Source organism: Mycotypha africana, assembly GCF_025528875.1.
Source record: "Mycotypha africana strain NRRL 2978 chromosome Unknown BDF20scaffold_16, whole genome shotgun sequence".
Classification (NCBI taxonomy): domain Eukaryota; kingdom Fungi; phylum Mucoromycota; class Mucoromycetes; order Mucorales; family Mycotyphaceae; genus Mycotypha; species Mycotypha africana.
Window position 1 is genome coordinate 68,535 of NW_026515740.1, and position 19,737 is coordinate 88,271.

At 38.1% G+C, this 19,737-nt stretch overlaps 7 protein-coding genes across 7 annotated transcripts; 4 read left to right on the forward strand and 3 right to left on the reverse strand.

Annotated features, from left to right (window-relative positions):
* Nucleotides 1-608: 608 nt before the first annotated feature.
* On the forward strand, nt 609-8,126 carry BDF20DRAFT_900626 (uncharacterized protein). Its single transcript, XM_053082747.1, has 10 exons — nt 609-1,115; nt 1,192-1,406; nt 1,474-1,522; nt 1,591-1,650; nt 1,717-1,875; nt 1,950-2,660; nt 2,739-7,066; nt 7,130-7,292; nt 7,352-7,589; nt 7,658-8,126. The coding sequence occupies exons 1-10, from the start codon at nt 927-929 to the stop codon at nt 7,996-7,998; spliced, it is 6,453 nt and encodes a 2,150-aa protein (XP_052930958.1). The 5' UTR covers nt 609-926; the 3' UTR covers nt 7,999-8,126.
* A 564-nt stretch (nt 8,127-8,690) lies between these two features.
* BDF20DRAFT_900630 (uncharacterized protein) lies at nt 8,691-9,525 on the forward strand (the record flags this gene model as incomplete). Its single annotated transcript, XM_053082748.1, has 4 exons — nt 8,691-8,718; nt 8,799-8,943; nt 8,971-8,993; nt 9,262-9,525. The coding sequence occupies exons 2-4, from the start codon at nt 8,910-8,912 to the stop codon at nt 9,523-9,525; spliced, it is 321 nt and encodes a 106-aa protein (XP_052930959.1). The 5' UTR covers nt 8,691-8,718; nt 8,799-8,909.
* A 782-nt stretch (nt 9,526-10,307) lies between these two features.
* On the forward strand, nt 10,308-11,206 carry BDF20DRAFT_900637 (uncharacterized protein). Its single transcript, XM_053082749.1, has 4 exons — nt 10,308-10,339; nt 10,415-10,622; nt 10,714-10,766; nt 10,840-11,206. The coding sequence occupies exons 1-4, from the start codon at nt 10,328-10,330 to the stop codon at nt 11,086-11,088; spliced, it is 522 nt and encodes a 173-aa protein (XP_052930960.1). The 5' UTR covers nt 10,308-10,327; the 3' UTR covers nt 11,089-11,206.
* Nucleotides 11,207-11,214: 8 nt separating this feature from the next.
* BDF20DRAFT_900639 (RNA polymerase I-associated factor PAF67-domain-containing protein) lies at nt 11,215-13,327 on the reverse strand. Its single transcript, XM_053082750.1, has 4 exons — nt 13,147-13,327; nt 12,881-13,087; nt 12,680-12,805; nt 11,215-12,607 (listed from the first exon to the last, which is right to left on the reverse strand). Exons 1-4 carry the CDS (start codon nt 13,253-13,255, stop codon nt 11,451-11,453), a joined length of 1,599 nt encoding a protein of 532 aa, XP_052930961.1. The 5' UTR covers nt 13,256-13,327; the 3' UTR covers nt 11,215-11,450.
* A 1,146-nt stretch (nt 13,328-14,473) lies between these two features.
* On the forward strand, nt 14,474-16,901 carry BDF20DRAFT_900642 (P-loop containing nucleoside triphosphate hydrolase protein). The gene is made up of 2 exons (XM_053082751.1): nt 14,474-15,311; nt 15,376-16,901. Exons 1-2 carry the CDS (start codon nt 14,574-14,576, stop codon nt 16,810-16,812), a joined length of 2,175 nt encoding a protein of 724 aa, XP_052930962.1. The 5' UTR covers nt 14,474-14,573; the 3' UTR covers nt 16,813-16,901.
* A 43-nt stretch (nt 16,902-16,944) lies between these two features.
* BDF20DRAFT_840214 (uncharacterized protein) lies at nt 16,945-17,712 on the reverse strand (the record flags this gene model as incomplete). The annotated part of the gene is made up of 3 exons (XM_053079360.1): nt 16,945-17,055; nt 17,196-17,283; nt 17,585-17,712. The coding sequence occupies 3 exons, from the start codon at nt 17,710-17,712 to the stop codon at nt 16,945-16,947; spliced, it is 327 nt and encodes a 108-aa protein (XP_052930963.1).
* A 267-nt stretch (nt 17,713-17,979) lies between these two features.
* On the reverse strand, nt 17,980-18,537 carry BDF20DRAFT_908426 (uncharacterized protein; the record flags this gene model as incomplete). The annotated part of the gene is made up of 1 exon (XM_053083479.1): nt 17,980-18,537. The coding sequence occupies one exon, from the start codon at nt 18,535-18,537 to the stop codon at nt 17,980-17,982; it is 558 nt and encodes a 185-aa protein (XP_052930964.1).
* Nucleotides 18,538-19,737: the final 1,200 nt, after the last annotated feature.

Below are 19,737 nucleotides of genomic sequence, written 5' to 3' on the forward strand. Positions count from 1 at the left end.
GTGCAGCCGAAGAGGCTACTTTCTCTTGTACAGCGTTGTTTACTAAGTATGACTTTCTTAAGTTAGAGCGTATCGTGGGCTCAGAAAGAGCGAAAAAAATGTGTGCTGTTCAAAAGAATGTGTTTATGTTTTCTTAAGCAATTTCGAAATAAATGGAAACTGACCTGAAAGCAGCAATAATTTTACTTGAAGCTACTATTTTTTTTAAGAGTTACTACTACTATATATGATTTTTGACTTGTTATTATTGTTTGTGAGATATTCTTAAGTATTTTTATAGACCCAAGATAGAACGAGACCGAAAAAGTCAGATAGTTAGGAGTAGTAGTCCGTGAAATAACTATGGTTGGTTTTCCAGTATAGATTTTGTTGTACTGTTTCTTAACTTAGACGTAAGAGTGTTATATGAACGAAAGCTCCTTTGTTAAAAGTATATTTCTCATCTATCCATTTAAACTATTCAACTTCCGCACATTCAATCTACCGAGCAACGAGCCGGACCTCACGTGCTCTAATTATATTGGTTGGGCTGACAATCTATCATACTCCGTATACCCGTAAGGCTGACTGTATACCGCCGTACAATTTGAAAAACTCGCCTTTTGACCTTAAAATAATTATTTATGGGGCTCTTACAGCCACAATATACTCTTTCTCAATTCAGTTGGCACACTCTAAAAGCATGTTTGAAGATTGCTCAAAGGCAATTCTATCTTATAAAATTGTCACAGATAACTGTAGAAAATATCTACTGAGGACCCAAGAGACACCTTTTGAGAGAACAGTAACCGCAAGCATCGGTTGCCTAAAAGCAAGAGCTGAGTCTAAATAATTATGTAACCTAAAATATGCTTGAAAGCTTGAATACATAGGAATGCAAACATTACAAACTCTTCAATTTCACATCAATCGCACTTCTACTCTGAATGCCAACTAATTTAAAAGTATCTTCCCACGCATCGGTAGCAACAAACACTCTAACAGCAACAGGCATTCCCAGTATATTTGTCATAGATGAGCAGAAAATTAAGCCTAGTGAAAATATAGAAAAACAGGAACTTTATGTATTTCAATGGCTGGCTTTGGTCGAACGCGAGATTAAAACTACCGAAATTGTAATTACAGCAAAACCTCGTTCAGTATTAGTATACAAAGCAAAGCTTTACAATTTGTCATCTTATCTATGAATAGGATGTCTTGAAGAAATCGCAACCTGTCATTGAAAAAACGTTGCTTCAACTGATATCTCTTACAACCGCAAAACCAAGACGGCCCATTCGATTTTTAATAGGTCGTTGCTTTGTCATATTGTATACCCGTGGTGATACTCGAACTTTATTTGATACAGTAACAGCATTACATAGTTTGATCAATGCGAAGAAGGATGTGGAAAAGGAAACAAAGATGTAAGCGGTGGATTCTTGGTTTAATGTTTGATCTATAGTTTGTATAAATTTGTAACATTTGGTTCAGAGCTGCAATAGCGGCAATAGGTGCTATAATGGGGGCATGCGGCGGAAAGGTATAACAACTTTGACATGTTCTTTTAGCGTTCTAGAAAATTAAAAGTTGTTCGTTGAATCAATTCAGGTCCTCTCTTTATTCGCTGAAACAGCTACGCTACTTTTGAAAATCGTGAAAAATAGCAACGTAGGCCGCATCTCAGTGTTGCAAAAAGGTGGACTAGCTGTCTAAACTAACTCTGTCTCTTTTTAGTCTCCATTGTTAATGAAATTAGAATGCTTTACGACATTTGCACTTCTACTGGAAGGGGCAGGAAAAGCTGCGACGGAACAAACTTTAAAAGATTTGATGAAACAGTTGAGAGCCGGCCTCGTAGATAAAGCTTTGGTTTTAAGGATTGCAGCAGCACAGGTAAGTCCATTATTACGTCTGATGAATTTTTACCGAAACAGTGATTTGATACTTACATATGACCACTTAACTAGTGTTTACAAGCCGTACTTAAAAATGCAATGCAATCCTTCACCCAACATGATGTGGAGTTATTATTGCAACATTGTCTAAAAGCATTCGAAAATTCAACGTTTCCAGTACGCAGAGCTGTCTCTTCGCTTTGTGCAACATTATTAGTGTTTACACAATCACAAGCAACTATCGACCAAAATAAGCCAAATATTAGATATGCATCCACAGGCGTCGATTCAAAGAAGACGCAAGCGATTGGTGAGGAAAATATAGCCAAAACTGTAACATTATTAACAATTGAGGAAATGCTTGCGCAATTATCACTTGCGTACAATCGCCCTAGCTCGTCGCGAGAGCTTAAAACAGGAATTATCGAAACATATGCCACTTTATTTGTATTGTTGGGATCGGAATTCGCAGAAGCAAACTATACGATCATTACAAATCACCTAATAAGTGAAATATTAGACAAACATGAAAAATTAGCAGCGTCAGATGCAGCGCATGTTAGATCCCAGGTTAATTTTTTGTTATATAACACTATTGGAAAACGTCTATTGAGTGAACAGGGACAAGCGAATGCAGTCCGGCTATTGACAGTGAATTGGATCAAAAAGTGGCCACCGTTAATGACAAATCAAGCCGCTCCAAGCGATGATATCTTGATTTGCGTCATAGATTTGATTTCTCGGCTTGTATGCGAATTGGAAGGTGCAGCTAGTTCAGTGCAGGTAAAAGTGATGTTAAATTACTCTGAAACGTAGAAAAAAACTATTGTTGTGCCAAAAGATTAACATTTGGATGAATAGGATATATTGATTGAACCTTTGTTTGTACTGCTGAGTCACCAAAACTTTGCAGTTCAAATGGCAGCAGTTTGGTGCATAAGATGTGTTTGTAATTCGGTACCTAGCAACTTGTCGCACCTACTACCGAAATCATTAAGCCTACTAGAAAAGAATTTAAACAACTTATCCAATCAATCTGCCACTATCAACCTTTTCCGCCGGACAATAGCTTATGCTTATACCGTTGCAAGCATTATGAGTACATTTCCCTCACATCCTAGTTATACATCTTTTGAGCTCAGCGGGAGGGCCATGTCCTTAGCTAACCAACTTTTGAAACAACCAAACAAGGACCATAAAATAGCTTGCGTTCAGGTTCAAGCAGCATGGATCTTGATCGGTTCCATCATGTGTTTGGGGCCCAACCTTGTGAAAATTCATTTACCCCAATTACTACTATCATGGAAGAGTGGACTACCTAAACCTACAGGCAAAGAAGCTATTACGATTCGATCAGAATCCGAATGGTCTTTTCTATTCCACACTCGTGAATGTGTAATTAGTTCCATTTATAGTTTCCTTATCAACAACAGTCAATCGTTGGTCACACTTGATATTGCTAAAAGAATAGCTGCTTTACTCAATAATACTTTAGCTTTTTTAGCTACAGCGCCCAATTCATTTCCAACGACAATGCATTCACCCTGTACGCCTTATGAATGTCGACTGATTGATCAACTCTACCGTCTAAAGTACCGTATCTTCCAATGTTTCACTACGCTCAGACCTTCACTCTCAACGTACGAAGCATCGTTAAGCAGCCTGTTGCGAAATTCGTTGTCTGTTTTCACTGAGCTTGACAAAATATCACCATCCTTAGGAGCCCACCATCAGGTGATAGGTGTAGTTCCTGGTCAATATACAAGTCTTTGGCATACCTTCGATGGTCATGGCTATGGTGTTACAAGTAGGATGCAAGGCTACCATATCAGCATAGCTTCTGAAACAGATGAAGGTAGTGAGGAGATGAATCGCGGAAAAGAGTGGATGACGAAAGACCGATTTGAGCGTATTGAAGAGCTTCTTGAGCGGCCCATGCTGGGGTCCTTAGAGTTTGATCCATTTTATACTTACAGCAGTACATTAACAGACAAAAAGTATAATGAAACTCTGGTTCAATATGAGCAACAATTACAGCAATCCTCAAGTGCAGAACAAGGGAAAAGGAGAGCAAACATTCCGCAACCGTTGTCACCTTCGACATCGTATGTTGATGCCAGCGTGGAGTTATTTGCTACCTTATTCCCAAATCAATCTGCGCCTACGCAAGAGGCTATCTTTGAACAAATACTAAAAGCTATAAAAGATCCCAAGCTGGAAAAGAATTCTCCAAAACGCGCTGCCATCCTCGTCAATGTTGTCGTAGCCTTATTGGGTGCGTTCAAAAACATCATGGCTTCAGATCGAAAAAAAAAGAATGAATCAGTTGCGTTCAGTCCAAAAGCTACCCAGTTAGTTCAGCAAATACTTATGGAAGTAGTGATACATCCTGACCCTTATTTGCGAAATGCCGCTAGTGAAACTATTGGTCGTCTAACCTCAATAGTAAGTGGATCTTTTGCAGCTGCTCAAATGCAAATCTTAGTAGATATGGTCGTATCAAACCGTGATCCTGATGTTCGAGCAGGTTGTGCATTAGCAATAGGATATATTTACAGTCATGTTGGAGGCATGGCTGCTGCATCTCATTTGAAAACAATTGTAGGTGTTCTCCTGTCATTGAGCAGTGACCCTCATCCAGTTGTTCATACTTGGGCTCTGGAAGCGATGGCTATGACAGTGAGCGCAGCAGGTCTTATGTTTTCCAATTACGTAAATAGTACTTTAGGCCTGGTAACCAAGCTGTATCTTAGTGAGACACATGAACCTGGTAGTGGCTCTCTGGCCGTTACCAATGCCGGTATGTCCGTAGGTTTTACGGCTTATCAAGAATTTGGTCGGATCATCTATGAATTGATTGGCTCTCTTGGCCCTGAGTTGCAGTCATCTTCAAAGGTTAGGGAATTATGTCTGAACATGGTGGAAGAGCTCAAACTAGAACCTGACGAGCGTGTCAATGTTGAAGCAATTCGTTGTATTCAACACTTCTTAATGTTTGCTCCGAAGCATCTTGAAATCCAGGAACTGGTGCCCTACTTGCAAAATCAAATTAGAAGTCTTCACCTACCATTAAAAAAGGCGGCAGTTACTTGCCTATATCAACTTGTTCAGCGCGATTCAGAATCCGTATTCAATGCAGCAGAAGCAGGCTTGGATAGTGAGTTATTTAAAATGCTGGACACGGATCCGCAACTTACAGATGTAAAAAATGTTATTCGTATATGGCTGAAAGAAACGGCTGTAGCCGAACCCTCTATTTGGGTTAATATAACGAAACGAATTGTGGCAGGTTCACAAACTACTACGAACAGTGCCCAATCTCCTGCCCCAAAACAAGTATCAGATTTTTCCCAGGAAGATTTTGCGGATGATGATTACGGTGAAGACTTCGGCGATGATGACGCAGATGGCTTTGTGGAAGAAGATAATATGGATTTGGCTACCACAGTTGCTGACATATCTGGTATAAGTAGTAAACTATCTGTCACTGTCGAGATACCGCCAAGATGGAGAACTCAGTTATTTGCACTTGAATGTCTGCAGCAAACCATTGACTTGGATTTTGCCAGCGGTATTCGCGAGCACTTTGATCTTATAGCAGCACGCCGTCGAAGGCAGCAAGCAGGCTTAGGTGATTTCCTAGTTTTCCGTGTGCCTGATCTCATCCGATTGTCATTTACAGCTGCCACAGCCCATGTAAATGAACTAAGATTGGCAGGTATTCAACTTTTGAAAATGGTCGTTGAAAAGTTTTCCAATACTTTGGATGCAGATATGGAAGATTTGTTACTTTTGGAGCAGTACTCTGCTCAGATTGGTGCTGCACTTACACCTGCTTTTGATGCCAACTCTTCGTCAGAGATTGTGTCTGCAGCAGTCCGTGTGGCTGCAATTTATGTTGGCAGTGGCATTGTTAAAGATTTATATCAATTAGGAAGAGTTTTAAAGTTATTAACATCTTCACTAGAGCGATGTAAGGAGGATGCAAAATTGACAGGTGTAGGTGAAGTTAAGGATTTCAGCTCTCATGCTTCCGTTATGGTGAAACTATCCGTTCTTAATGCTTGGGCCGAACTTCAAGTGGCCGGTGCTAGTCAAGAATACTTGAAACAGGTATTGCGCCCTAACTTACCAGTACTTAGCACGATGTGGTTGCGTGCACTTCAAGATTACGCCCGTATTCGGTTAGAATCGGATATCGTGGCTTTGTCGACTACTTCAACAAATCGTATACACGCCTCGTCCAACAGTGGTATTGACTCAATGTATTCAGCGGCCACAAAAGACGTTGTCTTACCATATTATAAGCGTTCATGGCTGAAAATTATGGAAGCAGTTGCATCGCTAATTGAAGCTCGAGAGCCATCAATGATGGCAGCCATTGATAGCAACCCTGATTCAAAACAGCCAGAAGATGGCCCATCAAACCTTTTCTTTACGCTATTTGGTTTATGTGTTGAAGGTCTTTCACGTATTTCTCTAGGTTCGACTAATAGCAGCGGTAGCCGGACGGAAAATCCTTCCGTACCTATATGCCTTAAAGCGCTCCGTACATTAGTTCATTCCTCAGCTTCCAAAAAAAACTTTGTGACAAAATCTATCCTTTTGGAATTGATCAACGTATTCGACAGATTAATACAGACCGAGGGCTATCGTACGCAACTCATAATTATTGAAATTATCCAGAGAATAATAAGTAACTACGGGCAATCTTATCTTTGTGATGATATACAGAATGATGCTGAAGGTCTAGTAATTATTGACAGCAACATTGATGAGCCAGACGCTTTCCCCGCTAGTAGCAAGCTATACTATATCTTGAAATTATTGATGACAGTATTATTGCAAAATGTTCCTGAATTACCGGGAAAGGTGATACGCCAATCGGTACATGATAGAGCCCAAGGCGAGAACCTGCCGTTGCTTCTTGGTTCCACATTGGATACACTAGCGTCCCTTATGGCCATTACACCTGAAGTATACAAAGTCAATTTGGCCGCTGTTTGCTCCAACGTATTCTGCAAAATTTTGCGTTCATCAAAATTTGAATTGACCCTTGGACCTCGTGTTCTAGTTTCTTTAAAGGCAGCTTTTCATGATTTTGAGTCAAGGTTATCACCGGCAAGGGTTGAACTACTAGCTAATGTTATTCATGATGTGAATCAAACCTTACTCTACGACTTCTTCACGTAAGCGTTTGCTAATTAAGTTCCTGCGCCAGTTGCAATTATTAACCCCATGTAATCAATCAGGAATAGTGAGGAAATTTCAATAACTGTTAATTCAAAGAAGAGCCGAATACTTGCAGCTGTGTTGATAATGTCTAACTGCCCCAAAGCAGCTCTTAAGGATGGAAAAGGTCGAGCTCTCTTTAACATGACGTTGCATAAAGCTCTGCATTCTGAAAACTCGGAGGTAAGTTAGACTAATAAATGATAAAGATAACAGGCCTGCTAAAACAATAACTGTAATAGCTTTGCTTCACGGCTCATCAATGCCTACGTACTTTCATCACCATGTCCGAAAACAAAAGTAATCAAGCTGCAGCGCAACTAGGTCAATCCATAACAAGCTCTCTTTTACCCCAGATCATAGCATTTGCTTTAGAATCAAAACAGCAAGCTTTCGACTTAAATGATACGAGATTAACGATTGTAAATGAGATCATCAAGACTCTGACTACGTTACTAAGCAGCGTGCCAGATGAACAAAGTAAGTCCTTTTTACTGTATAGTATAGATATTTGCAATTATACATGTTTACTAACATGTAACTTTAAGAATGTGAAGTGTTAAGTTTTATTTTGCCGACATTAACATATTTTCTGGATGATTTACCATATAATGGTGGTCAAACGAAGCTTCATGAATTCAGTATTGCAAATATAGTGGCATTAGCCACAGACATTCCAGATGTATTCCGCATCGTGGTTAGTAAGCTACCTAATGATTTCAAAGCCAAGCTTGAAGCTGCTATGCGATATAACCTATTGAAGTCCCAAGAACATGAGAAACGACAGTTAGAAGAACAGCAACAAAAAACATCCCTTAAAGCGGCCAAACAGCCTACAATCGCTCTAAAAATGGACTTTAGCAATTTTGGCGAAAATGGAGCGCCTTAAGATTTTCATTTGTAATGATAGGACCTATACCGCATGTACAATAACTACATGGAAAGCTTGTATATGATAAAAGCCTCTCAATAACAATTGAAATTACCTGTTGTCAATAAATTATTTTTCCAAATCAATCCTCACAATTTACCTTTCAAACAGCATTAACCATGTATTAAACTCAGGGATTGCTTTATTATTGTTTCAAAAGGGAAGGATTTCGAAATGATACAGAATCTAAGATTTACTAACGGACTCGATGAGGAACCGATAGAAATAGGAACAAAGAACACATAGCAATTTCAGTAATCCTCATATGCTTTATTGATCAAGCACCATATATGCATTTAAAGCATTTGTTTACTTAATAAAGGAACAATCAAAGCCGCTAACAACTAAGAATGGTCTGGTCAAAAAAGTATCAAATTTACCATAATATGAAAGACTTAGGATACTCTTGACCGTAGAGGTAAGAAAGCAGGCTTTGGAGACTATATACCCTCTCCTCTGTGCTCCAAACTGTCATTCTTTGCTTCCATCTTTTCAGCAGTGGCAATGAGACGATCCGACTAGAACTGATTACAGTGACACCTTTGAACCGATTGAGCAAATAATGTTTAGTAGTCAATATGTCAAAATTGGAAGAGTGGCGTTTCTTAATTGAGAGAGTTGGTGTTTTGAGTGTACATTATAGTTTTTTCGATTAAAATCGGAAATACTACTAAGCAACTTTGGAAAATCGAGAATATTTATGAGAAAAATATATACATATTTTAGATAAGTTTTATTATAAATTCAGACGTACTTACCAGAAATTGCCAAATTGTTATCGAATTGTGAGTTGAGTAAATAAGGTCGAAACAGTAAGCATTCGGCCTTTGGTTATACTTTATGAATATATTACAACTTACACTGGAGGGATGTGTGAAGGAGTAATATCAATCACACATGTAGGTCTCGTTTGAAAGATGTTTTTGGCAGCATTGACGTCGCGATTCCAAATTGTATCGCTTTGACGTCGCTGTCGTTACATTCTCCAAATGTCGAATGCTTGTGTGATGTCCTCTATAATTACCTAGGTCAAATATATGTAACTATTCACCTAAACAACATTACATGTATTTTCCTATCTGCCCATAATTATTTACAGAGTCTCAGACATGCCTTTCTCAAAAACAAATTACTTATTCCAAAAGATATAAAAGAGACCCAAACATTAACTCGAAATAAAGACAATTCAATATCTTTTTATAGTCTCGCTACTTAACTTAGTCCACTATAATCCAAATTGATAAGATTTACAGCTTGCAATTATTACAGCTAGTCATATATTCATTGATGGTGCAGATTTCCACCTTTTCATCTTCACCATCAATAGGTACTTTTGCCTTCTTGTTCGGACACAGATTGCTTGTAGGCCATGCATGTGTGGCTTGCTTACAGGATGGACACGTAATCATTTTCGTTGTTTTATTATCAGCTCTGACTTCTTGGAGAGCTTCTTTTTTTACGCCTTTTTTGACAACACTGGCTTAGACGAGGAAGCACTCGAAGAATCATTGTATGCCATTGGTATTAGTGTGCGGGTAACTGGAGCAACGTAGATGACTTGATAGAGTCGTAAATAAGATAGCCTTACCTATCCAGCTTGGGCCTTTATAAGGGCCGTTCTGAACTGGGAGGCGTTGTTTGCCTTTCCACTTTTGTTTAAGAGAAAGAAAGCAAAAAGGAAAAGAAGACTGTGTGTTCTATTGTATATCGCGTTCCTTTTTCTTTTTTCTTTTTTTTCTTTTTTTTTGTTGTCAGAGAATTGCTTCATTAACAACATCACGATCAACTGACTCAATAAGTGACGGCTCTTATCAACATGCACCAAAGTTTTGAAAAGTCATTGCTATATACAGACAGTGACGTATCTCTGCTCCTCAACTAGTTTTTTGATGTTATAGTATGCTTAATATATTACACAGGATAGTTAAGCGCGCTGGTTATTGCTCTTGTTTCCTCATCACCCCTCCGTTTTTATAGTGCCCTGAGTTCAAATTCTAAAAAATTCATCTCAAACTGAAACTACTAAAATCTAAAAAGTATTTATAATATTTTCAAAATTTGTTATTCTGTTCGTCTGAAGCAAACAGTATGAAAATCCTAATCATAAGTTAAAAAAACTGTATTCGAACGGCTTTTGAAATTTGAGAAGATGCCAGGACATAATCTATAAATTCACCCACGGCTGTTGAAATTTGTTAAGATGCCAGGACATCTATAAATTCACCCAAGTTTTTACATTTCCCCACACACTATCAACTTTTCTTTTTACTCTCACCAATTCTTAAATATGCCTCGCCAGGTAAACATATCAATTCGGTTATTTGCTAAAAAAAAATGTTCAGATTATTAATGTCAGAAAGACTCATAATTATAGACTAGACGCTCTGCCCCTGCTCAGCAAACACGACAAGCACACACTATGCCCGCTCGTCAAGCTCCCCCTCCTGCTCCTGTCCAACGTCAACAACCACCAGCAGCCAATCCTCCCCCACAACAACACTCTTTAACTCCAACACCTGCAACAGCACAGCCACCTGCAGTTGCGCATACTGCTCCTCAGCAACCCGGCTTATTTGCACAAAGTAAGCTAGAAGCCTTACAAAGCAGAAAATAATAAAAAAACCAGGGGTAATTTTTTGATCTGATCAGGAAATTTTTTCTTTGTCTAAATAGTGGCTACCACCGCAGCTGGTGTTGCCGTAGGCTCTGCAGTTGGTCACACTTTGGTAAAACAAATTATTCTCTTTTCTTAGATTTGCCAATACTATTTTATACGCATGACTTACATTTTTGATGTAGGCCAATGGAGTTTCTTCTCTTTTCAGTGGGTCATCCGCCTCTGAACAAGAGCAACAACCACAGCAGCCGCAACAGCAGCAACAATATCAGCAACCTCAATATCAGACTCAAATGCCCGCTACGAACGCATGTGAAGCCGATGCTAAGGCATTTACTCAGTGTCTGGAAGCTAGTAATAACGACATTAGCGCCTGTCAATATTATTTTGAAGCTCTGAAATCATGCCAGCAAATGGCTTCCCATTATTAGACATTTATTAACTGCATTATAGAGCAGCATAGTCATTTTTGGGCGTATGGACAAAATGATTCTGTTGGAAAATAAATCTTTTCATTATCATTGACTAAAAACTGCATTTGAACCTTGACAATTGGATACAAAATTTACAAATCCTTTTTGTATTTTATTGAGCATTATGTTGAATGACCCATAGAAAGTTCGCGGAAAAAATGGGCAAAATATAGATCTACATAAGGAATAGGTGAACAGATTACTATATCATTAAAGTGGCATAAACAGGGGAAACATTTGTACAGCTATTCAAGATTGAAGCGTTTGAGAAATTGATTATTGTTGTCATCGTTCATTGTTAATTATTTTAAAGCCTTGCTTTAAGCTTTGCTATATTGCAAGTTGGCCAAAATGTCTTCGCAACGATTGATATTACGCAAAAACCAATCACCGTAACGACGGCCCACTTTACTTTCCGCAATGTGGACAACATCCTGCTTCAAGCAAAAATCGACGTCAGATGTAGGCAAATATTCGCCTTCCAGAAGGTTGCCATTCACCCATTTATATTGACGAGACTTCTGCTTGAAGACCAATAACTGAGTCTTCAATTCTTCAGAGTCAACTTCTAAGAATTTAGCCAACTTTTCAATGCCCATGGAAGTGTAAAGCTTCATGAAAGAGCGCAAAGTAGGGAGATTGATTTGATTTTGAATATCGGACATGAAAACTTTGAGCTGATGTTGATGAGGATCAGCAGCCTTACCAGTGGGAGAAAGGAACTTAGGGCAAGCAAATTGGAACAGATCAATGTAAACAGGAAGAGAATCTTCACTTTTCTGCATCTTGAACAATTGTTCACCGTACTTTTCACGAAGTTGAGAATGAATGTTTTCGTCCAAACGGGTGGGGCACAGAGCAATACAAATAGCTAGAAGGGCATACATTTGATCACCTTTCTTGGCAATTTGGTCGAATTGGTAAGAACGAGAATGGTATTGCTTGGTTCTTTGGATGAAAGACAAAACAGTAGAGAAGGATTTGATGGCATCAGCGTAACGACGAAGCATCATGTAAGCGAAACCAACGTAATAATAGGTGGTAACGTGGCAAGCAGTGACGCGCGCAAACATGGCCTTCTTATTTAACACAATGTTATCCATCATCTTCAAAGCCAAAACATAATCACCTAACAAACAGTGAACACGGACAAGACCAACAATCGAAAAGTAGCCCAACATCTTGTAGAACGGACGGGAGCCATATTCACCGGCAGCTTCCATCATATCACCACCATTCTTACTAGCAAGTAATTGCTCGTTGATACGAGATTTTTGAACAAAAGAGTAAAGGACATTCAAAACGCTGTAACAACTCCAAATTTGAGCATTTTCTTCGATAGTAGCAGCCTCAGCTTCAGACTTATTCTTAACACGGTCACGGTAGTTGCAGTAAGATTGGAATTGATAGATGAATTCATCAATGATGTCCCAGAGCCATTGATTGGGCAATTCTAATGAAACAGGGCCTTCAGAGTCTAGAAAAGAAGTATTCATTTAATATAAGTAACAATCCTTGATGGCTCGCAAAATAGCATAAGTATATTTACTTAAGATGTAGTTGAAGAGGTCGCAATAGTTTTCGTATGATTGAAAGCGCTGTTCTAAAGTAGGCGTTAAATAAGAGTAGATGTGACGATAGTAGAGTTCGCGATACAGAGTCAAGAAAACTTGGTCTACAGAAAACAGCACATAAGCAAAATGTTTATAGCAAGTGTATCAACAGTGCATGAGTGTTGTTTTCCTCCTACCATCGTTAACCAGAGGCGCGATGACCTCAGCTTCCGGCCAAGCTTGCTTTTGATAATATTTCTCGGTCAGTTTGTTAAAAGAACTGTCATAGATGTTGTGGAGTTCGTACACGTTGTTATCCATGACATTACGGTAAAAATGAAAGATAAAGTTTCTGACACCATCAGGAATTTGTGTTGTGGCACTGGATTGTTGAGAAGGAACAACTAAATTCCAAAATAGATTAGTACACAATTTAAAAGTTAGAAAAGTGCAAGTGAAATACCTTCAGTCTCAAAACCATCGTCAACATCATCATTTTGAGTATAACGAGCTTGAGTTACAAGTTCAACTTCAGCGATCAAGTCATCATCTTCAAAGGTATCCTGATACATTGTTAAGGATTAAGTATACTTGTAGAGAAAGGCAGCAGGTGGGTTTCACCCCCAAATAATAGAGTGAAAAAAAAAATCTCGAAAGCGGTAATATGAGTTACGCGAGTCACATACTTTTCTGGCCTTCTACTTCATTGCAATTTTGAAAGCCACCTCAGAGGAAGTGCATAATGAGCTGCGGCAAGCATTAATACTTTAAATTGAATCTTAACACTCAGCTCGATATAACTTCTGGCGATTCTATGTTATTTCGCTTTCAAAAATCATGGAAGATAATCAAGTTAACATCTATTATAAGTTATGCTGCACTTTCTATTTCAAAATAGAATGAAATACCATAGCTTCGAGTATCTTAATCAAATCATATAACTACAAAAATATAGCATCGTCAACACCATGGTCCTTCTTAACGTCAATACTATTATTCCGACTAATTGATCTATTGCTGCCGTATAATAACATATAAGCATATAATCCCATCAACTTTCTGAGTCCAATGCATTATATTCAATAAAAAAGAGGCATGTGAGAAATAACCAAACTCAAAACTCTTGCTATCCTATCTATTTCTGTGTAATGTATTCTTCGAAAGAAGAATTTAGTCCTGAAATCGTATAAGCATTTCGTTCAAATGTGATTATTATAAGAATATTTGACGCAAAGGAATTTTTTCCAAGAGCAGCAGTCTTTGAGACACAATAGAATTATATAATGTCTATTTGAATGTCTTGTCATGTACTCATTCAAGTGTAGAATAATATAGCGATCAGAGCTGATGCTACGAGTATAACTCAATAAGTTATAAATTATACCTTAGTTTCATACTCATATCGAAACACGAAAGGAAACGGTACCCTTTTCCGTTGCCATCTATAGTTACAGCTTGAAAATAGTCAAACAACAATGTTTTTATGGGTTGATTAAAAATGCAACATAGATATACAGCAATCATATCAAACAGATAGGAACTGACTGAATTACAGGCACCTCTGGAGTTCTAAAAAGTCTCCTCAACGCTGACTCTATCAAATGCTCATACACATTACTTTATCAACTTGCACTAAAACAAACATACTTGCCTCGGCAAAAAAAAAACCAAAAAAAAAACCAACAAAACAACGAACTATTGAGGCATTAGACCCAATTTTGATGCAGATGTTGTAAAGTACGTTGGAATTTACAAATAGAACTTTCATCTCTCTTGAGTGCGTGTGACTTGAAAGTTTATTTGCTGCTGAATGAAAAAAAACTGTATAAAAAGTCGAGGAACAAAAAGGCTCTAAAGCGTTTATTTACACAGTCCACATCCTTTATTGAAATGTCTATCCAGCTTATCCGAAAGGCTGTCCCTGAAGCTGATGAGGCTATTATTGAATACATTGATGGATATCTGCGTGAAAATGACTTCGATGAGGATGAGGATGCTGTTTCCGACTTCATTAAGCCTATTTTATTAGATGCTGGAGGAGAAGAAGATAAAATTGACGAACTATGTGAACAACTCTCCGATTTGTTACAAGCCAAGCAAAAAGCAGCAGCACCTAAACAGTTATCTAAGCTAGAACACTCCATTACCATGGCTAACCAAAGTGGCCTTTCCTCTACTACCAACCTTGGTCGAGGATCTGTTGATTTAGAGCACGCTTCAGGGCGACGTGTTCAATCGCAAGTTAATCAAGATAAGCTGCGTAAAGCTGAAGCCAAAATTGCAGCCAAAATTGCCAAGCGTCAAGAAAAGAGTAATTTGAAGATTCAGTACGAGGCATCTCGTTTATTAGACGAGCAAAAGGCTTTACAAGAAGAATACAAATTATACAACCCTATTTTGGATTACACATCAACCAAAGGCAAAAACAAAGATATTAAGATTGACAACTTTGATATTTCGTTTGCAGGTCGTCGTATTTTGACAGATGCTAGCTTGACGATTGCATTTGGCAGACGTTATGGTGTAGTTGGTAAAAACGGTATTGGTAAATCTACTTTGTTGAGAGCAATCTCTCGTCGTGAAGTAGCTGTACCTCAGCATATTTCTATTCTTTACGTTGAACAAGAAGTATGTGCTTTCAACAAATGGAATACTGCTTTGTAAACTTTGGGACTAAATAAACCTTCTTTAGGTACATGGTGACGATACGCCTGCCATTGAAATGGTCTTACGTGCTGATGTATGGCGTGAACATTTACTCGAAAAGGAACGTGATTTAACCGCTCAGATCAATGCTTTAGATTCAGCGGAAGGAGACTTGACAGAAGAGGAGAAGAAAGCAAATGAGGCAAAGAGATCTAGTCTAGATACTGAATTGAAGGAGGTGTTTAGCAAACTTGTCGAAATTGAAAGCGATAAAGCCGAAAGTAAAGCCTCTGCAATTTTGGCTGGTCTTGGTTTTGATACCGAGCAACAAAAGAGGCCCACTAAGGAATTTTCCGGTGGTTGGAGAATGAGAATATCGCTTGCTCGTGCTTTGTTCTGTAAGCCTGATGTATTAATGCTTGATGAACCGGATAATATGTTGGATATCCCTGCAATTGTTTGGTTGGAAAATTACTTACAACACTGGCCCAATACATTACTTGTGGTTTCTCACGACAGAGAATTTTTGGATGAAGTGGCAACTGACATCTTATACATGCACTCTGAAAAATTGGACTATTATAAGGGTAATTTTTCCAATTTTTGGGGTACTAAAGAGGAACGTCGTAGAAATCAACTCAAGGAGTATGAATCACAACAAATGTATCGTAAACATCTTCAAGAATTCATCGACCGTTGGAGATACAATGCTAAGCGTGCACCTCAAGCACAAGCAAGAATCAAACTCCTCGAAAAACTACCTGTTTTGGAGCCACCGGAAGATGAAGAAGTTGTTACCTTCTCTTTCCCTAACCCAGAGCAATTGTCTCCGCCTATTCTACAGATGTCAGAAGCGACATTCGGATATGTGCCAGAAAAAACTATTATCCGCAATATTAACATTGACGTTAGGATGGACTCCCGCATTGCTGTGGTAGGTCCAAATGGTGCTGGTAAATCCACCATGTTGAAGTTATTGACAGAAGAAAATAAACCTACCTCTGGTATGGTGCACCGAAATGGTCGTCTTCGTGTTGCTTACTTTACCCAACATCACATTGATCAGCTTGATTTGACCAAGAACGCTGTCGCCTTTTTGGCTGACAAATTCCCAGGAAGGACAGAAGAAGAATATCGCCGTCACTTGGGCTCATTCGGTATCACTGGTATGGTCGGTTTACAAGTGATGAAAACACTATCTGGTGGTCAAAAATCACGTGTATCTTTTGCTACTCTTAGTTTACAGAACCCTCATATTTTGGTTCTTGATGAACCGACTAATCATTTGGATATGGAGTCTATGGATGCCTTACAGGAAGCGCTAAAGAGATTCACAGGTGGCGTCATTATTGTTTCTCACGATGAAAGATTCATCAATTCCGTATGCAATGAAATTTGGATTTGTGAAGGCGGTGTGTTGAAGAAGTTCTCTGGTACTATCAAGGAGTATAAACAGCTTATCTGTCCCAAGGAAGCGCCTTAGCTTTTTAGAGTTTGCTTTGAAAGCATTATACATTATAAATTCTCGTTGATGTTAATAAATATGCCCTTTCTCTTTATTGTAAATAACAACTAATACCATAATTGCACGAACTTATTGCATGATGAAGGCGTTCTAATTCATCTCATCAACAGTTTGTACGAGGAATATCATCAAGATTTTTATTCTTTTAATGTGCAGAATATAGATCTGCAGGTTTCCTTCCTCTCTTATCAACAAATTTAACTGTAAACAAAATTTATATTTATGATATCTCACGATAATGATATGCTAAAGCGCGGGGCATCGTCAGCATAAGCAATATGTAAGTATATTTCAACAATAAAAAACCTCCAAGCAAAAATTTGTGTCTGAATATGACTTACGACTTGATTTTTTCCTAGCGAGGGACTTCCGTAGTGTCGATAGTAACATTGATTCTTAGAAGCAAAGATACTTTCCGTAATAGTACAGCTTGGAAAAGCGTTATATATGGGTAAGTATATTACGGTTTCATTTTGTAAATAAAAATATTACTTTATACATATCTGGTACTAACCAAGGCGATTATGCTACTGGGCTACTGATGATGAAGCATAATTACTGTATTCTATATCAATATTTCCTCATGCATACTCTTGGATATCAATAGTAATGATACTTGTTTGAAAATTATGACTATGGACGGATACAACCAATAAAGAGCCAGGTCTTTTTTTCTTAACATAACAATGACAAGTTCTGAGGCTTATCACTACTAACATCACTTCTTAACCAGCCGCGGTGAAACAGGATAGCATGACAATTGAGAAACAAGGTAATACTTGTGCTCAGCACAAATATGTGGTTTAATAATTTGTCAAAAGACGAATTATGAACATACCAATTTGTTGGATATGTCATTTTTACTATACAAAGCCTATATACTAAATAGATTTCTAACGTTGAGATATACAGAGATTTTTTAATGCAGTAGGTATGCTGCTGAATTTTGTTTCTAACAGAGGCAGCTTTCATTTATTTGGCAATTCTAAAAATATTTTACGCAAACTGCCTTCGATATGCCAAGTATTCGACGACTGCAAAAGAGTGATATATTGGTTTAGGAATTAAATATTACATTGGGCGATAAGAGGTGATATAAAATTAGAACCCAAGTAGAGGGCTGGTTTAATAGAGAACGATGCTTGACCATCCCATTTCGCGATCTTCCCATTCCACACCGTGTAATTGTATCATCAAGCCTGAGTCTTTTTTCTTATTTGTGTTATTAAATTTATATTCAATCCAACAAGGCATTCTGGTTCGTCCTCCTCCGCCCTTGCGGTCTGGTTCTCCTAATGCTTGAACAATCTCATAAGCATGCATACTACTGGTAATTCCACAGGGTAGTAAGATATTCTGCTGGAAAGGTAAAAAGCCATCAGGTGTTTCACCGTTGTATATGTCTATCGCATCCAAAATTAGATTGTCCATAGCATTGTTGCTACTTGTACTGTTTGAAGGCGTTGCGCCTGGTTTCAATGCTTCTGCTTCAGTGCGTTCTTTGTATGTAAAGCAAAATGATATGCCTAAAGGTTTGAAGGCGTAATAAACATAATCTGCTAGTTTAGATATGGTTGGCTTAACATCATCTGTTGTGGATAGTAGAGCTTTAAAATCGATGCTTGATGGGGCTGAACCCAATAGACAATATAATTCGTTGGCTGTAGGTATGTCAATGGCCATTTTATGTAATTACTATAAGAGGTGAATGAGTATTGGATAAGAAGGTTTGGGGGCCTAAGCGACTATTTTTCTTATCAAATTTCAATGGAAACAGAGGAGAAAGCTTTTTTTTTTTAAAAAAAAAAAGCAAATACAGTGTTTTAGCTGCAATTTTACACTTTATACAAATTTTATTGGACAATATATTTTTAATTCAGATAATTTTAAATTACTTTAGGATGAAGTGATATAATATTCTTGGAAAAATGTCCACTGACCTTCAAAATAATGTCTCCAATTATTTATTCAATGAATCGTCAATTGATAGTGGCATTACGTTAAAGTACTACGAGACGTACTGAATATTTTGGTGTAAAACAGGTCTTATTAGCAATAGATACAGGGTTATGGTTTACGAGACTTTAATTATGGATCATATGAATTGAACTACGCGTTAAACCGATCCCAGACACGTTCTTCCGCCAAGTAGATAACGGTTGTTGTTGCCAATCGTAATAAAAACTAGATGTTGCCAAACTCGAAGCATTTACAGAAAATAAGTTTGAAGTCTTTCCTTTGATTTCCATCTTCTTCTTCTTATTCTTCCTTCATACTTTCTTTCTTCATCCTGATAGCTACTACTCACCATGTACAAAGCCAAAATCTTGCAAAAAATCAAATCGGTGGCAGAAGCCCATAAGAATTAAGTCAAAGATGAGTCCTTCCGTGATCCAGGGCGAAGATCTGTCTTCACAGCGGCAAGCGGACTAGATCATAACAAACATCAAGTACGCAGCTGCTCTACCAAGGAATATTATCATATGACCGAAGTACCAGATACGCTGCTAAAAACATATTGGCAATTAGCGTTTCGATCTGGAAGTCAACGGGAAGACCTGCGGAGTTTTCTAGAAAACCAAAGTCACCCGCAACAATCACTTAACACCATCCTCTAATCGCCAGCACGAAGCTGGTTTGATTTTTACAGGTAAGCGTCTCAATTTTTGTGTAGTTTAATCTTGAAACTATAACTTAATCGTCTCAAAGATTTACTTCTTTCGTCTACTTATGTTGCCCCAAAGTAAAAAAACTAGGAGATAAATACTTCCTTAGGGTGCCAACTTCGATTTTTACGGCGGAGAGCCAATCATAATTTTCTGTTACCGAAGCTTTCAATCAGACCAACGTCTGTCAACTTAAGTCATATGTGTGCGTTCAGCA